The sequence below is a fragment of the Podarcis erhardii genome, assembly GCF_964252035.2.
Source record: "Podarcis erhardii genome assembly, chromosome: 13".
Lineage (NCBI taxonomy): Eukaryota > Metazoa > Chordata > Lepidosauria > Squamata > Lacertidae > Podarcis > Podarcis erhardii.
Genome location: NC_138502.1, coordinates 23,504,498 through 23,526,381, shown reverse-complemented (window position 1 = coordinate 23,526,381; position 21,884 = coordinate 23,504,498). Strand labels below are relative to the sequence as shown.

Genomic DNA, 21,884 nt, shown 5'->3' with positions numbered 1-21,884 from the left:
AGAGGCGGGGCAAATCCTATTTTGTGTCAGGGACAGATTGAAGTGGGTTGCAATTGACTCAGAGTGGAACCAGACTATTTCAATACACTTGAGAGAAATGCATAAATACTGAAGGATGGGAAAAGGTAAACATAGCATAAATAAATATATAATGAAGACATCACAATAATTTCACTGTATTCCACACTGTTTCAGGAGAATGGGCCCACACAAGTGTCTGTCTAATATATATATACATATATAATAATAATAATAATAAATGTCCAGTAGCTTATCTGAAGATGTGTGCATGCACACAAAAGCTCATACCAAGAATAAACTTATTTGGTCTTTAAGGTGCTACGGGACATATATATATATATATATATATATATATATATATATATATATATATATCTACTGCATCGGACCAACACGGCTACCTATCTGAATCTAGATACATATACATTACAGAGAAACATCAAAATCATTGGAATGGAGGAGAATACAGGTAAATTTGACAACTATTGATTTGATATTTGTCTTAAGAAATGTGCTATTATAAAAAATTGTATAGTACATTGAAAAGCTTGCAGCTGTAAAATAATACAAATGAATATATGAGTATCATGTGAATTTAATCTCATTTCTGACTCTGTTAAGACACAACTTGTAACGCTATGTTGTGTAGAATATTCACATCTTCCCCATTATGTTTAGCCAAGCTTTCTTCACATCCTTGTTGCGCAATGTATATATAATGGGATTCAACAAGGGAGTTAATATGCTATACATAAGTGGGATCAGCTTTGTATTCACCGATGACTCTGTGGGAACAGGTCTCAAATAGGTGAAGATGGCACTACCATAGTACAGAAGAACCACTGTTAGATGAGAAGAGCATGTGGAGAAAGCCTTTTGCCTCCCTTCTGTTGATCGTATTTTCAAAACATTTGAAATTATGTACACATATGAGAGAAGGATACAGAACATTGGTGTCCAGGCTATGAACAACCCAATGGTTAACAAGAGCTTTTGGTTGAGGGAAATGTCCCCACATGACAATTTCAGCAATGGTGGAATGTCACAATAGAAAGCATCTAGGCGGTTGTCTCCACAGAAGGGTAACTGAAAGGCAAAATAGGTGTGTACGGCAGAGTTGAGAAAACCACCCACCCAGGAGGCAGTAGCCAGCTGCAGGCAAACATTCCTTTTGATAATCAATGAATAGCGCAGTGGGTTGCAGATGGCTACATAGCGGTCAAAAGCCATTACTGCCAAAAGAAGGCATTCAATGCCGACAAAGGAAAAGAAGAAAAACAGCTGGAGCACACAGCCTGTGTAGGAGATGGTGCTACTTTCTGTCAGAAGGAGATCCAACATTTGGGGGATGGTGGTAGTGATGTAGCAGATGTCAAGACAGGAGAGGTTTCCAAGGAAGAAATACATGGGAGTTCTGAGCCTCTGGTCCACTATGGCCATGGTGATGATGAAGGTATTCCACAGCACAGTGAATAAATAGATGATCAAGAATCCACTGAACAGCAAGAAGTGTACCTCCTGCAGATTTTTAAAGCCAAGGATGATGAATTCTGAAAGCTCTGATTGGTTTTTTGCCTCCATATCTGATTCCAAGAGACTGGCATTCGGAGGCAAACTGCTTCAAACAGTGGAAGGAGAACATAGCTGTTGAGGCTAGGAGAAACTGATAGTCTTTATCTAAAACCCTTTAAAAATCATTCAAGGGTCCCTTCCCACTCTATAATGATAAGATTCTACATCTATGTAGCTGACAATCACTGTCTCTTGTGACAATGGATTCCGTGGTTTGCCTTTGAAGGAGTACTAGCATTTATCTGTTCTACACCTTGTAGCTTTCAGCTTCATCGCATGTCTCCACACAGTTCTTCTATTAGGTGACAGAGAGAGACAAACATCAACCTATCCACTTTCTCACTTCCTCTTTTTTTCCAGGCTTGAGTTCAGTTCACCACAACTTTGCATCTGCTTGCATTAAGGGGAAAAAAAATCCACATGAAAATTCGGAATTGTTTACCTGCATATTTCTCCTATATCCATTTCTGAAGCAACATTCCCTAATACAATATGTTTGCAAAAGCTGTTTTCATTAATATCCACATTTCTATGCACATTTTCTCCAATATTGTCGTTGGTTCCGAATGAGTTCTCATTCACTTACATGCAGATGAAAATTCATAGTATGTTAGAGGTCAGTAGAGTCATTCTATATTTGACTATATCACAACTGGTGCCATACCTTTATTCATTTTGATTGCATTTCTTCAATACAAACTAATGATGTGTCCCACTAAATTTTGTTCTCCCATCCATAACACATTCATTTCCTTACCTGTGAGATGAGCCTTCTCCCTGTTGGTAGCATTCCATGTGGGTTGCTCATGGATTTCACAGTTTCCTTTCATATATAGGCAATTATGCCTTTGGGGAGTTCTACCCCAAGTGCATTTCCACCAAGGCAAGACTTCCAGAAGTTTTTCAAAGACCTTTAGCTAATCAATTGCATCTTAACTAAATCATACAGAAACGTCATGTATATTTCAAATAAAACATTCTTGAATTGTATAGCCACAATTGTACCTAATGTTGCATTACTTTGTAAGGAATACTTGATGTTTGTGTTCATTGTATGTTCCTCTATAAGATTATACACACACACATAAACATGCATTTACAAAGAGAAAAGAAGCAGGGCATTTCCTTGAGAGAACTCTCTGTATTAGCAAGAGTAGCTGTCTTTTAATAAATCAAGAACAATGCTGACCTCAATCAAAATATGGGAATACCTTGAAGGACAAGCCTCTGGGGCAATTGACAAAGGATTGGGAGGCTCCACAAATGTAACACTCATGTCTAGGGAGGCAGGGATTCCTTGAGGTGGTCCTTCCACTCCAAGTTTGACTCTGCTCAAGTGTCAGCCCCTTGCCCCAAACATGGGGCTGAGAATGGATATACGCCCAATGCTTCAGCCAAAGCCTACCTACATCTGGAATGAACAAAGTTGTGGCCAATTTTTAAATCCCATAATGTTGTCCTGTGCAGTTTTTTTTACCCATCTTACACTAGGCCTTTTTTCCCCTGCAGGTAGAGTTCACTGCAATAGGGTGCCAGAAGGATGAATTTGGATAGAGCAGTTTCATTACTGCTTTCATTTTATTAGCTTCACAAAATGTTTTTTTTATCTATGGACAGAGAGGGAAAATATATTTGTTGAGGTGTTTGTGTTTTGGAGAAACTTACATGAAGGAAGAAGTATTTTAGTTTTACTCTTGCATTGTAGTTTCGACTTATTTCTTTTTTAAAAAAAACTATATATTAATGTTGCAACCTGTCAGGAGTCTGGGTGGATGGCCTACAGGGTCCTTCCTAATTCTTGATTACAAATTATTAGTAAATTACTAAACAGATTCCACTTACTCTTTCATTTATCTGTACATATATAATAATGTAAGCTTTGGGGTGAGGGGAGTTGGACTGCATGGCCTCTGGGGTGCTTTTCAACACCTGATCCCATGAGCACACAGATTCTGGCAGCCAAGCTCACGACTCCTGCATCAGATCTCCAGGGAGACAGCAAGCACCCTGAGATCTTGTTAGTCTTCAGATGCGAAAGCTCCAAGATGCTCTGACTCAAACTGCTGTTACCCCACCAATCATTCTTTTCACCTGAATTAATTTCATAAACCTTAGAGTGGCATGGGGTTAATATCTATGCATCTCTGGAGGTCCTGTGCCATGAAGGTTAGGGTTAGTTCCTATAGCAGGTTAACACCTTCTTTTAAAAAGTGATATTTGCCTGACCATTTCAAAGATAAACAGTTCATTTCTTGTCCAAACTCTAAGTAGTGATGGGTGAATCTGTCAGTGTTGGTTTCTCTCAGTTTCTCCCATGCCCCCTATTTCAATTCAATAATTCAGATTTCCACATTATATTAAAGTCTTCTTCTTTTAATCCTCATGAATATTCCTCAGTATTTTATTGTAAATGTTCCCAAATATACACTTTTTTATGAATTTTAGGCACAAACGCCACAACCCAGTAAATGCATGCATTATTTGGCAGAGAAGCTATGTTACAAAATTTTTAGAAGTATGCATTATCAAGGTTAACTGTGTTTCAGTTCTCACATTTTTTCCCATAGTAGCACAAAAAAAACAAATGCTCGTGTGAAAATACGAGGTATTTGATGTTAGTTTGGGTCTCCATGCTACCCAGCTTCATCTCTTTCTCATACTCTGGTTGATCTCAGCCTGTAGTAACGCAAGTTGTAACAAATTGCTGTGAATCTTGTTTCCTGAAGCAAAACACCAACTACTTTACTTTTTAAAGAAATGTGCAGGCCCGCCATCCAGATCAAGACTAGGGGTCTGATGTGCAGGCTTTATGCTTTTCACAAGTGGACCACAGACAACACTAGTTTCTGAAAGATATCAAGTGATGCTAAAAATGGCATTAAAAAAATTGCAGTTAACATCTTAAATAGCTGAAGCATAACACAAGGGCAGGAAACTATGGTCCTCAGATGTAATGTGGACTCCAACTCCCTCCAGCCCCAGGCAACATGGCTAATGGTTAGGTGAAATGGGATCTATACTCTAGCAACATCTGAAAGACCAGAGGTTTCTCAAAAATAACATATTTTTAATGAAATCAGTGTCTATTTATGTAACCACTTAAGAACTGCTTTTTTTAAAAGACCATATCAGTACCATACCAATAATGTAAGCTCATGATTGTATCTGACAAATTAAAACTCCGAGTGCAGGCAGCTTCCTGTTTCCATATGCACAATATTAACAACCTAAATAGTCACTTTGGTGCTACTAATGCAGCAGTTCAACTTCACTGTGGAGGTACACTCTATTGTTTCTTGAAACAGATGCCAACTAGTGTCATGATGGAAATGCATTATTTTATTGGTTATGAAACAGAAAAGAAAAAGACAATATGCAATGATAATTACATTACAGATTAAGCAGAGCAAAACAAAAGCAACCAACATAGTGTGTGTGTGCGTGCGCATGTGTGTGTGTGTGTAGCAGATGGGGCTTATCAACTTGGGGAGGTAGTCCTTTCAAACCTAGAATTTTTATTCTTTGCCTACATTTCTATTCGTACTTGACTACTGCTGCCAAGGAGTGTGGTGGAGTCTCCTTCTTTGGAGGTCTTTAAGCAGAGGCTTGACAACCATATGTCAGGAGTGCTCTGATGGTGTTTCCTGCTTGGCAGGGGGTTGGACTTGATGGCCCTTGTGGTCTCTTCCAACTCTATGATTCTATGATTCTACCCTAACTGATTTCAATAGGCTTTCCCCAAGCATGACCAAATTTGGATCCAGCTCTCTAATTTTAAATTGATGTTCAAGTGGTATATTTGGAAACAGTTGTATTTCATCAAAAATGACACATACTGGAGGTATAGAAATAGAATTGCTGATGGCTTATATTTCACGTATTTTCACCAAAGATTTAATCCTTTCAGGAAAAATAAAAGGTTAATACAGATAGCATCTTCCAACTAAGCAGATTTTCCATTACAATATTTTGGAATGATATGAAATAGTGCTGGGGGGGGGGGGGAGAGTTCAATAAATTGGAACAAAGATTTTGGCATACTACTAAACTAAATATTTGGAACACCCCACAGGCTTTGAAACAAAAATTGAAATCTTAAGTCCTAGCTATAGTGTTCCAAGCCCCCACATTCAATTTCCCAACACTACTACACGATAAATCCAAGGATTAATTGACATCAGTCTATTTCAGGACAACATTTTCTTCATCATTCTCTTCTGTAATGCCCCCTTCACATCTTTGTTCCTGAGGGTGTAAATCAGTGGGTTCAACAAAGGGGAGAGAATGTTATTAAAGAGGGCAATCATTCTATCCTTGTTCAATGAGTAGCTGGAGAAGGGCCTGACATATGTAAAAAGACAGCTGCCATAAAAAAGCAAGACAACAGTGAGATGAGAAGCACAAGTTGAAAAGGCTTTCCTCATCCCATCTGAAGAACGCATTTTCAGAACCCTCAAGATGATGTGACTATAGGAAAGGAGGACACACATGCCTGGTCCAAAGCCCATAACAGGACTAGTAGCCAGCATGGCAATAATACTGCTTGAGATGTCCCCACAGGAGATAGCTACAAGAGGAGGGATGTCACAGTAGAAGTAGTTGATCTTATTCATACCACAAAGGGGCAGGCGGAATGTGATAAGGGTGTGAATGGTGGTGTTGAGTGAACTTGTGAACCAAGAAGCTGACACCAGTTGGGCACAGAGTTTGTAATTCATGACCACATTATAGCGGAGAGGATTGCAGATGGCAACGTAACGATCATAAGCCATGGCAGCCAACAGAAGGGTCTCAGTACCAATGAATAAGATGAAGAAAAAGAGTTGCACCTTGCATCTTTCATATGAGATGGCATTTCTTCCTGAAATCAGGTGCACAATTATCTGTGGAATAGTGGTTGTAGTCTGGCAGATGTCCAGGAGGGATAGGTTACAGAGGAAGAAATACATGGGAGTTTGAAGGCTTGGTTCTATGGAAACAAGAGTGATGATGAGAATATTCCCCATCAGTGTGAAGAGATAAGTGATGAGGAGAAATCCAGAAAGGAGGAAACACCATTCATAACTGTTTGAAAATGTCAGAAGGATGAATTCAGATGGGGCTGTTTCATTACTTACATCCATTTTATTAGCGTCGTAAAATGATTTTTATCTATAGACAGAGAAAAAAATACTTTACTGGGGTTTTTTTGGGGGGGGATAATTAAACAAACAAAGGAAGAAACATTTAAAACTTATGCTTCCTCCAATGGATTTACATCAGCCATACATAACTTAAGGCTCCTCTCTGAGTATTTCCAAATTGGGCACAACATTAAATCCTCTATAAGATATCAATCTCTTAGATAATTATGATCATGATGATGTCACCCATCTGACTGGTTTTCCCCAGTCACAACAAAATATTAAAAGCACAATAAAAAATCAGATATTGAAAAATTCCGTATGTGTCTTCTAAAAGTCACATGGTTGCTTATTTTGTTGACATGTGATGGGAGGATGTTCCCTAGGACAGGCAAAACTACTGAACAGGTTTGATGGTGCAAGCTTAGTTTTGATCATCTCAGACTTGTTTTTCCTTTCCTTTTTAAATGCTCAGCAAGCTTGGAGATGCTATCAGATTTATAGACCACTTAACAGAAAATATCACAGCAGTGTACAATGTAATATAAAACACAGTAAAAGGGTGGAGGGTTGTTATATAATTCACCATGGTCAGATAGATAAATAGATAGATGATAGATAGATGATAGATGATAGATAGATAGATAGATGATAGATAGATAGATAGATAGATAGATAGATAGATAGATAGATGATAGATAGATAGATAGATGATATAGATGATAGGCACACTTCAGGGAATGATGAAGCAAACATGAATATTTTAGTTACAGATAGGTAGCCGTGTTGGTCTGCCATAGTCAAAACAAAAAATTCCTTCCAGTAGCACCTTAAAGACCAACTAAGTTAGTTCTAGGTATGAGCTTTCGTGTGCATGCATGGTATCTGAGGAAGTGTGCATGCACACAAAAGCTCATACCAAGAAATAACTTAGTTGGTCTTTAAGGTGCTACTGGAAGGAATTTTTTGTTATGAATATTTTAAACTATCTCTGACCATTGCTTGATACTGATTGTCATGGAATTCTACAAAGCAGTTGCTCCATAACTAAAGGCCTTGCTGCAAACAAATAGGAGAGTAAGATACCACCAGGAGAGTCAAAATGCTCTCATTTTTTATGAACAGTAAATCTGAGTGGGGGGATATATCCATGCCAGTTCTGTACAACTGAACAATTCATGATGGTTAAAGCTATCCATGACCACAATGACTATCTTTTTTCCTCTGCTGTCAGAGTCAATGTGTGCCATTGAATGCCAGTTGATGGGGATCACAAGTTGGGAGAATGCTCTTGCACTCAGCTTCTGCTTGGGGGCTGCCCTTAGGTATCTGGCTGGTCACTGTGAGAACTGGATACTAGACTACAATGGTGCTGTACTCTGATTTGACATGGCTCTTCTTACACTCAATTTATCCTTAGAAAAGACAGTCTGAAATACGTTTAGTATCACCTTGGCATTAAACATCAAATTTGCATTGAGAGGCATTTATATAAGACTGAGTTACCTGCAAGACTTACCAATTATAATCCTTTAAACTGTGTCTAAATCATGGATACCCAAATGGGGAGGGGGCGTTCTTACTGAATATTTTCTCTGTGTTGCAGTTTATGGATGTAAGTCAAAGATTGCAAACTGTCCTATTATCTTTCAGTGTGTGCTTTTGTATATCCACAAGCATGCTAGTTGGGCCTCCCTAGTGTGGCGGCATGTATATAGTGTGTGTGTGCGGCATGTCTCTGGAGGTAGAGAACCAAAGGGAGTGTAGAAGAAACAGAACAAAACAGGAAACTAGTCCCACTGGTATAAGTTTCATGATTCACATTATTTGGACATTTTTCACTTGAAACAAAGTTGATACAGTGGTACCTCGGGTTACATATGCTTCAGGTTACACACGCTTCAGGTTACAGACTCCACTAACCCAGATATAGTGCTTCAGGTTAAGAACTTTGCTTCAGGATGAGAACAGAAATTGTGCTCCGGTGGTGCGGCAGCAGCAGGAGGCCCCATTAGCTAAAGTGGTGCTTTAGGTTAAGAATAGTTTCAGGTTAAGTACGGACCTCCGGAATGAATTAAGTACTTAACCCGAGGTACCACTGTAAAGGTACTGTGAGGACACTTAGAAACTTTGAAGAGTTTGGGGCCATTTTGCCCTGTGAGATTCCCACCCATCTTCAGGTTAAGAGTCTTACAGAGCTTACAAATGTATTCACCTCAGATTAAACAGAGGAAAACAAAAGCATATTTGTGGATGAAGCAGATGGGGCTCATCAACCTGGGATGGTAGTCCTTATAGGAGAAGGAAAACTCTTATCCTAAGACACTAACTTGTGGGATTTTTTCAGGAGAATAAAAGGTTAAGGAGTAAACCCTATACAAAGCCAGACTGGAGTCCCTAAGGCAATTGGATGGGGCCTTGCATGCCTCCTTCTGGTAATTCCTGCAGCCAGGCTGGTGCCAAATGTTTCACTCTGCTTTACTTTGGACCACATCAGTGAGGTCGATGGCCTGGAGTCATGTCATCTGGGCAGCCCAGGACCTCCATACACACTGCCCTGGCTTGCACCCCAAGGAGGTTACTTCGGTGCCACTAACGCAGCAGTTTGACTTCACCCCCTAAGGCACACTCCATAGTCTCTCAAAACAGATGAATGCCAACAATGTTCTATTCCATAATATGATGCATCAAAATGAAGTCCAGGGGGAAAAATTGTGTAGCTGAATTGATCTTACAACCGTGCCAGAATGTCACAAATTCCAACTATTTATGAATAAATTGCTTTTTGCTCCCCCTGTCTTATCAAATGAGTAACAAACAACAGCATGTTTTCAAATGTTTAATTGGAAGATGTTGCCACAGTATCTGTATTAACCTTTTATTTTTCCTGAAAGGATTAAATCTTTGGAGAAAATACATGATATATAAGTCAACAGCACTTCTATCTCCATACTTCCAGTATGTGTCATTTTTGATGAAATACAACTGTTTCAAAGTATACCACTTGCACATCAATGTAAAATTATAGAGCTGGATCCAAAATTATAGAGCTGGACCCAAATTCCAATAGGGGAAGCCTATTGAAATCAGTGGGACTTAGGTTAGTCAAGTAGGAATAGAAATGTAGGCAAGGGATAAGAATTCCAGGTTTGAAAGGTTACACACAGAATTCATCTAATTTGTTCTTTCTAAAACATTATCACTACATATATCTGGATAATGATTACCAACATTTGACCAATGAGGAATTTGTCAGCAAATGGCAGAAAACCATGGTTAAAAAAGCCACCTCTATTGGTCTGTCTCCCCCCCCAACTGTATTACCTGGGCTATGAAGGCGCCCAAAAGGCTTTAAAGCAAAGATTATGGGACAATGCACACAGTGACTTGCGATCTCGATCACATGCAGTTTGTAGTCCACTGGCAGCAGGAGTTCAATATGGGTATGTCTTTGAGTTAACATCTTACATCAAAAACCTGACAGTACCTAACTATCGAAGGCTTTTTACCAAGGCCAGACTGAATGTCTTCCCCTCTGCAGTGCTGGATGATAGGTTGAGAGGAGTTCCCTACCAGGACAGACTTTGCTCGTGTGCTCAAGACATCGATTCCATAAATCATATTTTGTTACATTGTGCGAAGTTTGAGCAGGCCAGGGCTGAATTGATTCTACCCTTGCTGGTGCCTTTCCCGGGAAAGTCAGAGGCTCACTATGTCAGGTTCCTACTGGAAGACCGGACAAAAGCTAGAACTTTGGCAGTGGCAAAGTTTCTATCGGTGGTTGCAAGAACAAATGAGCCCTATATTCCAAACAAAGTGCTTGATTAACCTGAAGGTAGGCTGTATGAACTCTGTATTGATTTGTAATGTTTTGTTGGTCTTTGGACTGTAATAAAGATTGTTGTTGTTGTTGTTGTTGTTGTTGGATAATGATGATGATTAAAATTATTTAGCTTTCTATCTTGCGATTTCTCTCAAAGGAATTCAGAGCAGGAAACAACAAGCGATAAAACAAAACAAAACAAAACAAATTTTTTTTATAAAAAAAATCCCAATATACATCTTGACTTAAAAGGCTTCCAGAAAGATGTTGTTCTGTTGGTGTCAAAAAAAACCAAGACAGATTATGTCTATCTAAAGCAGACACTTTTAGAAAGTAATGTGAACGGGGGGGGGGGGTCAAGTATGTAATAATAAGCCCTGGTATACTACAATATTTAAGCCAATAATAACAGTATCATAATATCATAAGTCAGAGAAAAGTGTTGGAGATTTTCCATTATTATATTTTTGGAATGATATGAAATAGTGCTGTGCAAAAGAAAGAAAGAAAAAGGAAGGAAGGAAGGAAGGAAGGAAGGAAGGAAGGAAGGAAGGAAGAATTCCCCATCAGTTAGAAAGAAAAAGTATTTGACATTTTTTTAAAGGGCAGACAAAAATTCAGTGAAATACAAATATCCAGATATGCATGATTTCTGATGTGCTTACTTTACTTTTGAAACAGTTGAAGAGGGTTTTTGAATTTTGAGTCCTATGTAGAGTCTACGGAGCATTTTACCACTGGTCTGCACCCTTCATCCTTGCAAAGTGCCAGGAGTACCCACCATGAGGTAAAGCCTCAAGGTGAAATTATGAACAAATTTTCAGGTGCCCTGTATATGGAACAGAAAAAATGTAACCATCTATCTATTTTGGGGGGAAGGGTGGGGAGGAAAGATTTTGGCATACTACTAAACTGAATATTTGGAACAACACTTAGGATTTAAACAAAAACTGAAATCTCAAGCCCTAGCTATAGTGTTCCAAGCCCCCACATTCAATTTTCCAGCACTACCACACAATAAATCCAAGGGTTTATTGACATCAGTCTATTTCAGGACAACATTTTCTTCATCATTCTCTTCTGTAATGCCCCCTTCACATCTTTGTTCCTGAGGGTGTAAATCAGTGGGTTCAACAAAGGGGAGAGAATGTTATTAAAGAGGGCAATCATTCTATCCTTGTTCAGTGAGTAGCTGGAGAAGGGTCTGATATATTGAAAGATAGAGCCACCATAGAAGAGCAGCACAACAGTGAGATGAGAAGCACAAGTTGAAAAGGCTTTCCTCATCCCATTTGAAGAATGCATTTTCAGAACCCTCAAGATGATGTGACTATAGGAAAGGAGGACACACATACCTGGTCCAAAGCCCACTATGGGACTAGTAGCTAGCAGGGCAATAGTACTGCTTGAGATGTCCCCACAGGAGATAGCTACAAGAGGAGGGATGTCACAGTAGAAGTAGTTGATCTTATTCATACCACAAAGGGGCAGGCGGAATGTGATAAGGGTGTGAATGGTGGTGTTGAGTGAACTTGTGAACCAAGAAGCTGACACCAGTTGGGCACAGAGTTTGTAATTCATGACCACATTATAGCGGAGAGGATTGCAGATGGCAACGTAACGATCATAAGCCATGGCAGCCAACAGAAGGGTCTCAGTACCAATGAATAAGATGAAGAAAAAGAGTTGCACCTTGCATCTTTCATATGAGATGGCATTTCTTCCTGAAATCAGGTGCACTATTATCTGTGGAATAGTGGTTGTAGTCTGGCAGATGTCCAGGAGGGATAGGTTACAGAGGAAGAAGTACATGGGAGTTTGAAGGCTTGGTTCTATGGAGACAAGAGTGATGATGAGAATATTCCCTATCAGTGTGAAAAGGTAAGTGATGAGGAGAAATCCAGAGAGGAGGAAACACCATTCATAACGGTTTGAAAATGTCAGAAGGATGAATTCAGATGGGGCAGTTTCATTACTGACATCCATTTTATTAGCGTCGTAAAATGATTTTTATCTATAGAAAGAGAAAAAATAATTTATTAGGTTTTTGGGGAGCTGGGGTAATTAAATGAACAAAGAGAGAAACATTTAAAACTTATGCTGGTTCCAATGGATTTACATCAGCCATACATAACTTAAGGCTCCACTCTGAGTATTTCCAATTTGGGCACAACATTAAATCCTCTATAAGATATCACTCACTTATATAAAGATAACGATGATTAACTTGTCACCCATGTGACTGGGTTGCTGCAGACACTCTGGGCGGCTGCCAACAAAATATTAAAAGCACAATAAAAAATCAGATATTGAAAAATTCCGTATGTGTTTTCTAAAAGTCACATAGTTGTTTATTTTCTTGACATCTGATGGGAGGATGTTCTCTAGGACAGGCAACACTACTGAACAGGCTTGATGGTGCAAGCTTAGTTCTGATCATGTCAGACTTGTTTTTCCTTTCCTTTTTAAATGCTCAGCAAGCTTGGAGATGCTATCAGATTTATAGACCACTTAACAGAAAATATCACAGCAGTGTACAATGTAATATAAAACACAGTAAAGGGAGGGGCGGTTGTTATGTAATTCAAAATGGCCAGATAGATAGATAGATGATAGATTGATACATAGATAGATGATAGATAGTCACACTTCAGGGAATGATGAAGCAAACATAAATATTTTAAACAATCTCTGAACATTGCTTGTTACTGATTGCCAGGGCATCCCACAAAGCAGGTGATCCAAAACTAAATGCCTTCCTGCAAACAAATAGGAGATTAAGACACCACCACGAGTGCACCCCGCAATGACTATGGTGACAGCACAGAAAAATAGAGTCAAAATGCACCAGCTCTCATTTTCTATGAACAGTAAATCTGAGTGGGGGGATATATCCATGCCAGTTCTGTACAACTGAACAATTCATGAAGTTTAAAGCTATCCATGACTATAATGACTATCTTTCTTCCTCTGCTGTCAGAGTCAATGTGTGCCGTTGAATGCCAGTTGATGGAGATCACAAGTTGGGAGAATGCTCTTGCACTCAGCTTCTGCTTGGGGGCTGCCCTTAGGTATCTGGCTGGTCACTGTGAGAACTGGATACTAGACTACAATGGTGCTGTACTCTGATTTGACATGGCTCTTCTTACACTCAATTTATCCTTAGAAAAGACAGTCTGAAATACGTTTAGTATCACCTTGGCATTAAACATCAAATTTGCATTGAGAGGCATTTATATAAGACTGAGTTACCTGCAAGACTTACCAATTATAATCGTTTAAACTGTGTCTAAATCATGGATACCCAAATGGGGAGGGGGCGTTCTTACTGAATATTTTCTCTGTGTTGCAATTCATGGATGTAAGTCAAAGATTGCAAACTGTCCTATTATCTTTCAGTGTGTGCTTTTATATATTTACAAGCATTCTAGTTGGGCCTCCCCAGTGTGGCGGCATGTGTATAAGTGTCTGGTGGTGGAGAACCAAGGGAAGTATAGAAAAAACAAAACAAGAAACTATTCCCACTGGTATAAGTTTAATGATTCACATTATTTGGACATTTTTCACTGAAAAGAAAGTTGATAAAGGTACTGTGAGGACACTTAGAAACTTTGAAGAGTTTGGGGCCATTTTGCCCTGTGAGATTCCCAGGTTAAGATTCTTACAGAGCTACATGGGTCACTGGATGACAGGACCAGTCATCCCTCTGCCCCACTGTTCTCTTGATGAAATAAGGTTTACTTATGTTAAATGTTCTGCACAACCTTATTGAAATCCTGAGTAAAAAGGCACTGGGAATGGTCAGCATAATAAAGAGGGCCTCACCCTCTCACCCATACAATAGGGCTTGCGCAAATGAACAGCTATGACACACCCTAAATATTGTTGGAATCTCTCAACTAGGTCACCCAGTTAGACCCTGCATACTTAGCTTGCACCATGACAGAATTCAATGCTAGGCAACTCCTGGGTGTTTCCAACTTTAACAAAGTGCCGTTTCAACTGCTCCACTTCTATGACAACTCCAATTAGCTGCAGTAGTCTCAATCCTTCATCCATCCTAAGTGCCTGCATTTCCATCCAAGCTCAGGAGTACACATCATGAGGTAAACTCGCAAGAGTCTTTTTCCAATCAGGAATCAAAGGGAGAAAGGGAGGCTTCGAAATACAAAAGGATCGCTGCCTGGAAAGAAAATATTGGGCATCTTAGCAACAATCAAGTAACCCCAGAAACCTGCACCAACTGACATTCTAAACAAATCTTCAAGTGTACCGAATATGAAACAGAAATATGTAACCCTTGGTGGTGTCAAGCCAAAAAACTTGATGGCAGGATTTTTATTTATTTTATTATTATTTTTTACAGCACTGTTTGGTGTACAACCCTGATACCTTTTTGTACCATCACAATAAAATGAGATTCTGGGCCCTAGTTACACTGCTCCAAACCCCAACTTCTACTCCCTGGCAAAATTAAAAGGTAAAGCTAAGAATTTCATGGTATTTTCTTCATCATTCTCTTTTGCAGTGCCCCCTTCACATCTTTGTTTCTGAGGGTGTAGATCAGTGGGTTCAACAAAGGGGAGAGTATGTTGTTAAAAAGGGCAATCTTGCTATCCTTGCTGAGTGAGTAGCTGGAGAAGGGCCTGATATATTGAAAAATAGAACTGACATAGAAAAGCAGGATAACTGTGAGATGAGAAGCACAAGTTGAAAAGGCTTTCCTCATCCCTGAGGAAGAATGCATTTTCAGAACCCTCAAGATGATGTGAATATAGGAAAGGAGGACACACATGCCTGGTCCAATGCCCATTACAGGGCTAGCAGCCAGCATGGCAATAATATTACCAGAGGTATCTCCGCAGGAGATAGCTAGGAGAGGAGAGATATCACAGAAGAAGTAGTTGATCTTATTGATACCACAAAGGGGCAGGCGCAATGTGAGAAGGGTATGGATGGTGGCATTGAGTGAACTGGTGAGCCAAGAAGCTGACACCAGCTGGGCACAAAATTTGTAATTCATAACCACATTGTAGTGCAGAGGGTTGCAGATGGCAACATAACGATCATAAGCCATGGCAGCCAGCAGGAGTGCCTCAGCACCAATGAATAAAACAAGGAAAAATAGTTGCATAATGCATCTTTCATACAATATGGCATTTGTCCCTGAGATCAGATGAACTATTATCTGTGGAATAGTGGTGGTAGTCTGGCAGACATCTAGGAAGGATAGGTTGCTCAGAAAGAAGTACATGGGAGTTTGAAGGCTTGGTTCTATGGAGACAAATGTGATGATGAGAATATTCCCCATGAATGTGAAGAGATAAGTGATGAGCAGAAATCCAGAAAGGAGGAAATTCAATTCATTACTGTTTGAAAATGCAAGAAGGATGAATTCGAAAGGTGTGGTTTCATTACTGACATCCATTTTATTACATTAATAGATTGATTTTTTTCTGTGGATAGAAGCAAAAAGATGTTATTTGTTGTGGTGATGCAGAAAATTTAATGAACAATGGAATAAGTGTTAGACTTTTACTCTTTCTATGTAGCTTCAACTTGTTTCATTTTTAGCTATCTATATATTAATGTTGCAACCTGTGAGAAGATTAGGTTGATTTCCTACAATTTCTTTCCCAACATTTGATCACAAATTCTTAGGATTACTAAGGAGCTTTGACTAATTCTTACTTTTTTCAGAATATATTAATGTAAGCTTTGACAGGGCAGAGGAGTTTTTTACTGGGTGGCCTACAGATTCCTTTCCTTCTTTTGATCCAAGAATTTACTGTATCATTTCTGAACTGGCCTAGGAAGATCTCCTTTTAAGTAAATTAAAACTGTTATGTTGCCATGGGAACTAGATAACTTGTCAATTGCTGCATGGATGGAACAGACTCTTAAGAGATGTATACATATTAAAACTACTGCAGATAAACATTATAGAATCTGGCTAGATCTCTTTGAGAAGAAAAAAATATGTGGTCTGAGTCCAACAGAATCTCAATCTCTTCATGAGTAGCCTGCGTGTTCACCTAAGGATGGGCAAATCTTTCAATTTCAGTTCACCTCCCACCATACTTCTCCACACTTCCACATCTAACTGGCATTTTATTAAAAGAAAACCCCTTTTGAAAATTCAACAGCATTTTACTGCATATTTCTCATAATATACAGTTTATTAACCCATTTCCCCTAATATAATGTATTTGTGAAAGTTATTTCCTGGAATACATGCATGTTATGCACATCTTACTCTACTAAATACAATTTTTTATACAATAAGTTGTTCACTTTTGTATAGTATGGACATCTATTTGGAAATAAGTTAAATTATGTCCAATGGTGAAAATTCACAACAAAGTGCATTTACAATTGCAGTATCAATGGAGAAACATGTTGAAGAATGGCTGAGATCTCTTAGCTGAAGATGACTAAGGCTATTAATGAACTACAATCTAAGTTCCACAGCAGCACAAAAATGCAAATGCCAACATGTCAGTTCAGCTCACTGTGGCACCCAACAGAACAAATATCATCTCCTCACCACACCCTTTTTCATCTGGACACGTAGTAAGGAAAGTTGCAACACAACACCTTGAATCTTGCTTCCAGAAGCAAAGCACCAACTACTTTATTTCTTTTTCAGGAAAAGCAGTTTGCAGGGCCCCAATCCAGATCAGGACCATAGGAGTGGTAGGAAGGTTTTACCCTTTTCACAAATGGACTACAGAGAACCCACTTTTAAATAACAACAACAATATGCCACCCATCTGACTATGTTGCCCCAGCCATTCTGAGCAGCTCCCACCAAAATATCAAAAACACAATGAAACATCAAACATTTAAAATCTTCTGCTTGAGGGTTGCCCTTAGGTATCTGGCTTGTCACTGTGATAAATGTATACTGAACTGCAATGATGCTGTAGTCTGATTTGACATGGCTCTTCTTACATTCAAATTGTCCTTAAAAAGACAGTTTGAAACACATTCAGTATCAGCTTAGCATTAAATATCAGATTTGCATTCAGTAGAATTTACAGAGGACTGAGATATCTGCAAGTCTTATCAATTAGAATCCTTTAAACGTAATTTAAACCTTGGCCACCCAAATGGGGAGGGGGAGTTCTTTCTGAATACCTTCTCTGTGTTCCAGTTCATTGCAGAAATCTAAAGTGTGCAAGTTATCCTATATTTTTTCAATGTATTAAAGGCTTTGTAGTGCTTTTGTATATATTTGTGAACATGCTAGTTGGGCCTCCCCCGTGTGGTGGCATGTGTGTTGTTGCCTGGAGGTGGAGAACCAAAGGGAGTATGAAAAGTCCCTTGGAAACTAGTCCCACTGGTATAAATTTAATGAGTCACATTATTTGGTCATTTTTCATGGAAAACAAAGTTGTTAAAAAATACTGTGAGGACACTTAGAAACTTTGAAGAGTTTATATGTTATGGGGAAAGTAAGTTTTGTAAGATCTGTTAGAGGATTGTGCACAATGGCCAGAGAATGTACAAACTCCAGTCAATGTATGCCTATTTCTCAAGTTCTGTTGGAGACTGTGTGTACTGACTAGGGAGTGTGAAGAATTTCCTCTTCCACGAAGAATTATGTGCATAGTCTCCACAATGACTGTTGGATAGTGGTGGGTGGTTATGTACATTAACTGCTCTTCTTACCTTGCTGAGGTCCTGGACTGCAGGTCGGACGTAGAGGAATGGTGGGAGGAACCAGCTGGAGAACCACCAAAGAAAGAAGGCTCAGAGCCTAGGGAGTGGCAGTAGGGTAATGATGTGTGTTCAGAGGGGGAAGAGGGAGAAGACTGGGAAGAGGAGGTATCCAAAGATGAAAAGGTAACAAGATTTAGTGAACAGCAGAGGCAGAAGTGGAGACAAGAGAAGAAGGAGGCCAAGATCGAGTTTCCCCAGGGGAAAGCTCATAGTTTTAAAATCCAAGGCATATGAAAAGGTTGAATGAAATAAAATGCAGCACAACACTGAGTCAGGCACTGGGGAACCCCTTTGATTTGTGAGTTTCACGGTGAGAGGCAGTATATATTTTTATTGGGTTTTATCAGTTACAATTGTAAAAAGTGATTTTAAAAATGCAGTACAGATCTCAACTTAAACAGCTTGTTGAAAGAGAAAGACAACAGAGAGGGCAGTTGTCTAAAGCAGACACTTTTATAAGTACTTTCTTTTAGAAAATAATGTGAAGTCCCTGATAATAAAAGTCCCTAAACATCAGTCCAAATACACTACAGTGATAAAGCTTATATTAACAGTATCATAAGTCTGAAAAAACATAAATTTTAATTTGTTACCTTCACAAATTAGTGTGGTATAAGCAATAAATAAATTTCCCCTTTAAAAAACCCTCCATCAATTATAGAGAAAATTGTGACTGAAAATTATTAAAAAGGAGTGGCTGAACAGTGCTTGTGAATTTCAAGTCTCCTTTTATTTTGTTCTACAGATCTTACCAGTGGTCTGAACCCTTCATCCAGTGCTATTTTTATAAGGGGGGTGGGAGTTGCAGAAGCTCACAATGAACACCTCCCTTGTTCTCTTACAATGGCAAAGGGGTCCACCTGAGAGCTGCAGAAACTGAGTTCCAGTGAGTTCCACCTGAAAAAGCCTTTCCTTCATCCTTCCTGAGTGCCTGCGTTTCCATCCAAGCTCAAGAGTACACATCATGAGGTCTCCCAAGGGTCTTTTTCTGATCAGGAATCATAGGCAGGAAGGGAGGTTGAAAAATGAGAAAGAAGCATTTACAGGAAAGAAGACCTTGGGCATCTTAGCAACAATGAAGTAATCTCAGAACCCTGCTCCTATTGACATTCTAAAAACCTTCTCAAGTGCATAGAACATGAAATACAAATACGTAACCTTTGGGATTGTACCCCCCTCAGAAACGATGACAGATTTATTTATTTTTATAGCAGTTTGGAACACACCCCTGAGACCTTTTGATTTCAAGAGAACAAAATGACATTCTGGGCCCTAGTTACACTGCTCCAAACCCCAACTTCCACTTACCCTGCACAATTCAAAAGTAAAGCTAAGGATTTCATGCTATCTGTGTATTTCACCTCTTTAGGAAATAATTTTCTTCATCATTCTCCTTTGCAGTGCCCCCTTCACATCATTGTTTCTGAGGGTGTAGATCAGTGGGTTCAACAAAGGGGAGAGTATGTTGTTAAAAAGGGCAATCTTGCTATCTTTGCTAAGTGAGTAGCTGGAGAAGGGCCTGACATATTGAAACATAGAGCTGCCATAAAAGAGCAGGACAACTGTGAGATGAGAAGCACAAGTTGAAAAGGCTTTCCTCATCCCAGAGGAAGAATGCATTTTCAGAACCCTCAAGATGATGTGAATATAGGAAAGGAGGACACACATGCCTGGTCCGATGCCCATTATAGGGCTAGCAGCCAGCATGGCAATAATATTTCCAGAGATATCACCACAGGAAATAGCTAGGAGGGGAGGGATGTCACAGAAGAAGTAGTTGATCTTATTGATGCCACAAAGGGGCAGGCGCAATGTGAGAAGGGTGTGGATGGTGGCATTGAGTGAACTTGTGAACCAAGAAGCTGACACTAGTTGGGCACAGAGTTTGTAATTCATGACCACATTATAGCGGAGAGGATTGCAGATGGCAACGTAACGATCATAAGCCATGGCAGCCAACAGGAGTGGCTCAGTACCAATGAATAAGATGAAGAAAAAGAGCTGCATCTTGCATCGTTCATGTGAGATGGCATTTGTCCCTGAGATCAGATGCACTATTATCTGTGGAATAGTGGTTGTAGTCTGGCAGATGTCCAGGAAGGATAGATTGCTCAGAAAGAAATACATGGGAGTTTGAAGATTTGGTTGTAAGCAGACAAGAATGATGATCAGAAAATTCCCCATCAGTGTGAAGGTATAAGTGATTAGAAGAAATCCAGTGAAGAGAAAACGCCATTCATTAAGCTTTGAAAATGCCAGGAAGATGAATTCGGATGGAGCGGATTCATTACAGACATGACCCATTGGGTGAGCTTCATAAATAGATTTTTATCTGCTGATACATTATTAGTGGAAAAACCAAAATACATTATTAGTGATAAAACGGGAAATTGAATTAGCAAAGCATTAATACTTTGGCATTGCAAAATAGCTTCAACTTTTTGTTTCATTTTTTCTCTATCTGCATATATGCTAATGTAAGTTTGTGGGGCAGAATTGGACTAGATGGTCTTCAGGATCCTTTCCATCTCTTGATCCCAATTTTAGACAAGAGGTTACCTTACGACTTGGCCTGTGAATAATCTCTTTTATTAATTAGAGATCATATGTTACCATAGGAACTAAATTGCTTGCCAATTGATATAATCAAGCTAGATCTTTGTGTGAAAAAGTGAGGAGATAGCAGTTAGTGTCAGACAGAATCTGGAAGCTGTGGAGTCTAAAAAGCTAACAACATATTTGAGTACTGTCTGTCTTTCTTGAGAGCTTATATGGGAGCAGTGGATTTGGCTGTCTGCTGGGGTGGTCCAGCCTTACATCTACTTATGCTTAACTCAAATATTACAATATTACAATAAATGCCCAATGACCACATTCAAAAGAAATCCAAACTTCCGTAAGAACTCTTCCCTAAAATGTCTCGCCATTTATATTTGAAGTGTATGTAATAAACTGTGTTCTCATTCCTCACACATATATTTTACAATATTATATGGGCAGGTGGTCTCAGCTGTGTCTGGAAGAGCAAAGGAGTTGATTTATACCATAAACTTATACATGTCTATATGGAGGTTAAATCCCATTGAGTTGAGCATCTCCCAATTCTAGTTGAGATTGCTACCTTGATTGTGGATAATGCTTTCAGGGACAGCAATGAATGAGTGAGCACTGTTAATTCAAGAGGTATGAGTTTATTAATAAAATCCTGCAGCAGAGATAACACTTAAATGAAAACTTTTGTCAGTTCTGGTCTTCACGTCACCCAGCTGAGTGGAGCACATTTTCCACTGAGTAGCACATTTTCCTTATAGTTTGCTCCCCCCAACTCATAGCAAGGTAAATTAGGATTAATTTGGAAGCCCCTTCCTCATTGGTTCAGGCCTGTAAGACGTCCCTCCAGGAAATGAAAACAGGCCAGGGAAGAAAAGCCAAGAAGGGATTAATCACAAGAAGACCCACAGTCTTAGTAATGGCAGCCTGCGTTGGATATAGAGAAAGAGTTCTTACCAAATACTTTTTCTGTGTGCAGTTCATTGCAGGAATCCCAAGAGTGAGAAGCGTTTTATTTAATTTCAGTCAAATAAATGCTGCATGGTGCTTTTATATATTTGTAGGCGTCA

General features: G+C 39.2%; 6 protein-coding genes across 7 annotated transcripts in view; 1 reads left to right on the top strand and 5 right to left on the bottom strand.

The window, feature by feature from the left end:
• LOC309327488 (olfactory receptor 14A16-like) overlaps positions 1-21,884 on the top strand; it is a 287,993-nt gene that overhangs the window by 101,576 nt on the left and 164,533 nt on the right. The window lies entirely within an intron of this gene.
• Positions 676-1,602, bottom strand: LOC309327533 (olfactory receptor 5V1-like; the record flags this gene model as incomplete). Its single annotated transcript, XM_081836832.1, has 1 exon — positions 676-1,602. The coding sequence occupies one exon, from the start codon at positions 1,600-1,602 to the stop codon at positions 676-678; it is 927 nt and encodes a 308-aa protein (XP_081692958.1).
• On the bottom strand, positions 5,781-6,599 carry LOC309326987 (olfactory receptor 5V1-like; the record flags this gene model as incomplete). Its single annotated transcript, XM_081836019.1, has 1 exon — positions 5,781-6,599. The coding sequence occupies one exon, from the start codon at positions 6,597-6,599 to the stop codon at positions 5,781-5,783; it is 819 nt and encodes a 272-aa protein (XP_081692145.1).
• LOC309326986 (olfactory receptor 5V1-like) lies at positions 11,590-12,525 on the bottom strand (the record flags this gene model as incomplete). Its single annotated transcript, XM_081836018.1, has 1 exon — positions 11,590-12,525. The coding sequence occupies one exon, from the start codon at positions 12,523-12,525 to the stop codon at positions 11,590-11,592; it is 936 nt and encodes a 311-aa protein (XP_081692144.1).
• On the bottom strand, positions 15,035-15,850 carry LOC309326985 (olfactory receptor 5V1-like; the record flags this gene model as incomplete). Its single annotated transcript, XM_081836017.1, has 1 exon — positions 15,035-15,850. The coding sequence occupies one exon, from the start codon at positions 15,848-15,850 to the stop codon at positions 15,035-15,037; it is 816 nt and encodes a 271-aa protein (XP_081692143.1).
• Positions 19,630-20,568, bottom strand: LOC309326984 (olfactory receptor 5V1-like; the record flags this gene model as incomplete). The annotated part of the gene is made up of 1 exon (XM_081836016.1): positions 19,630-20,568. One exon carries the CDS (start codon positions 20,566-20,568, stop codon positions 19,630-19,632), a length of 939 nt encoding a protein of 312 aa, XP_081692142.1.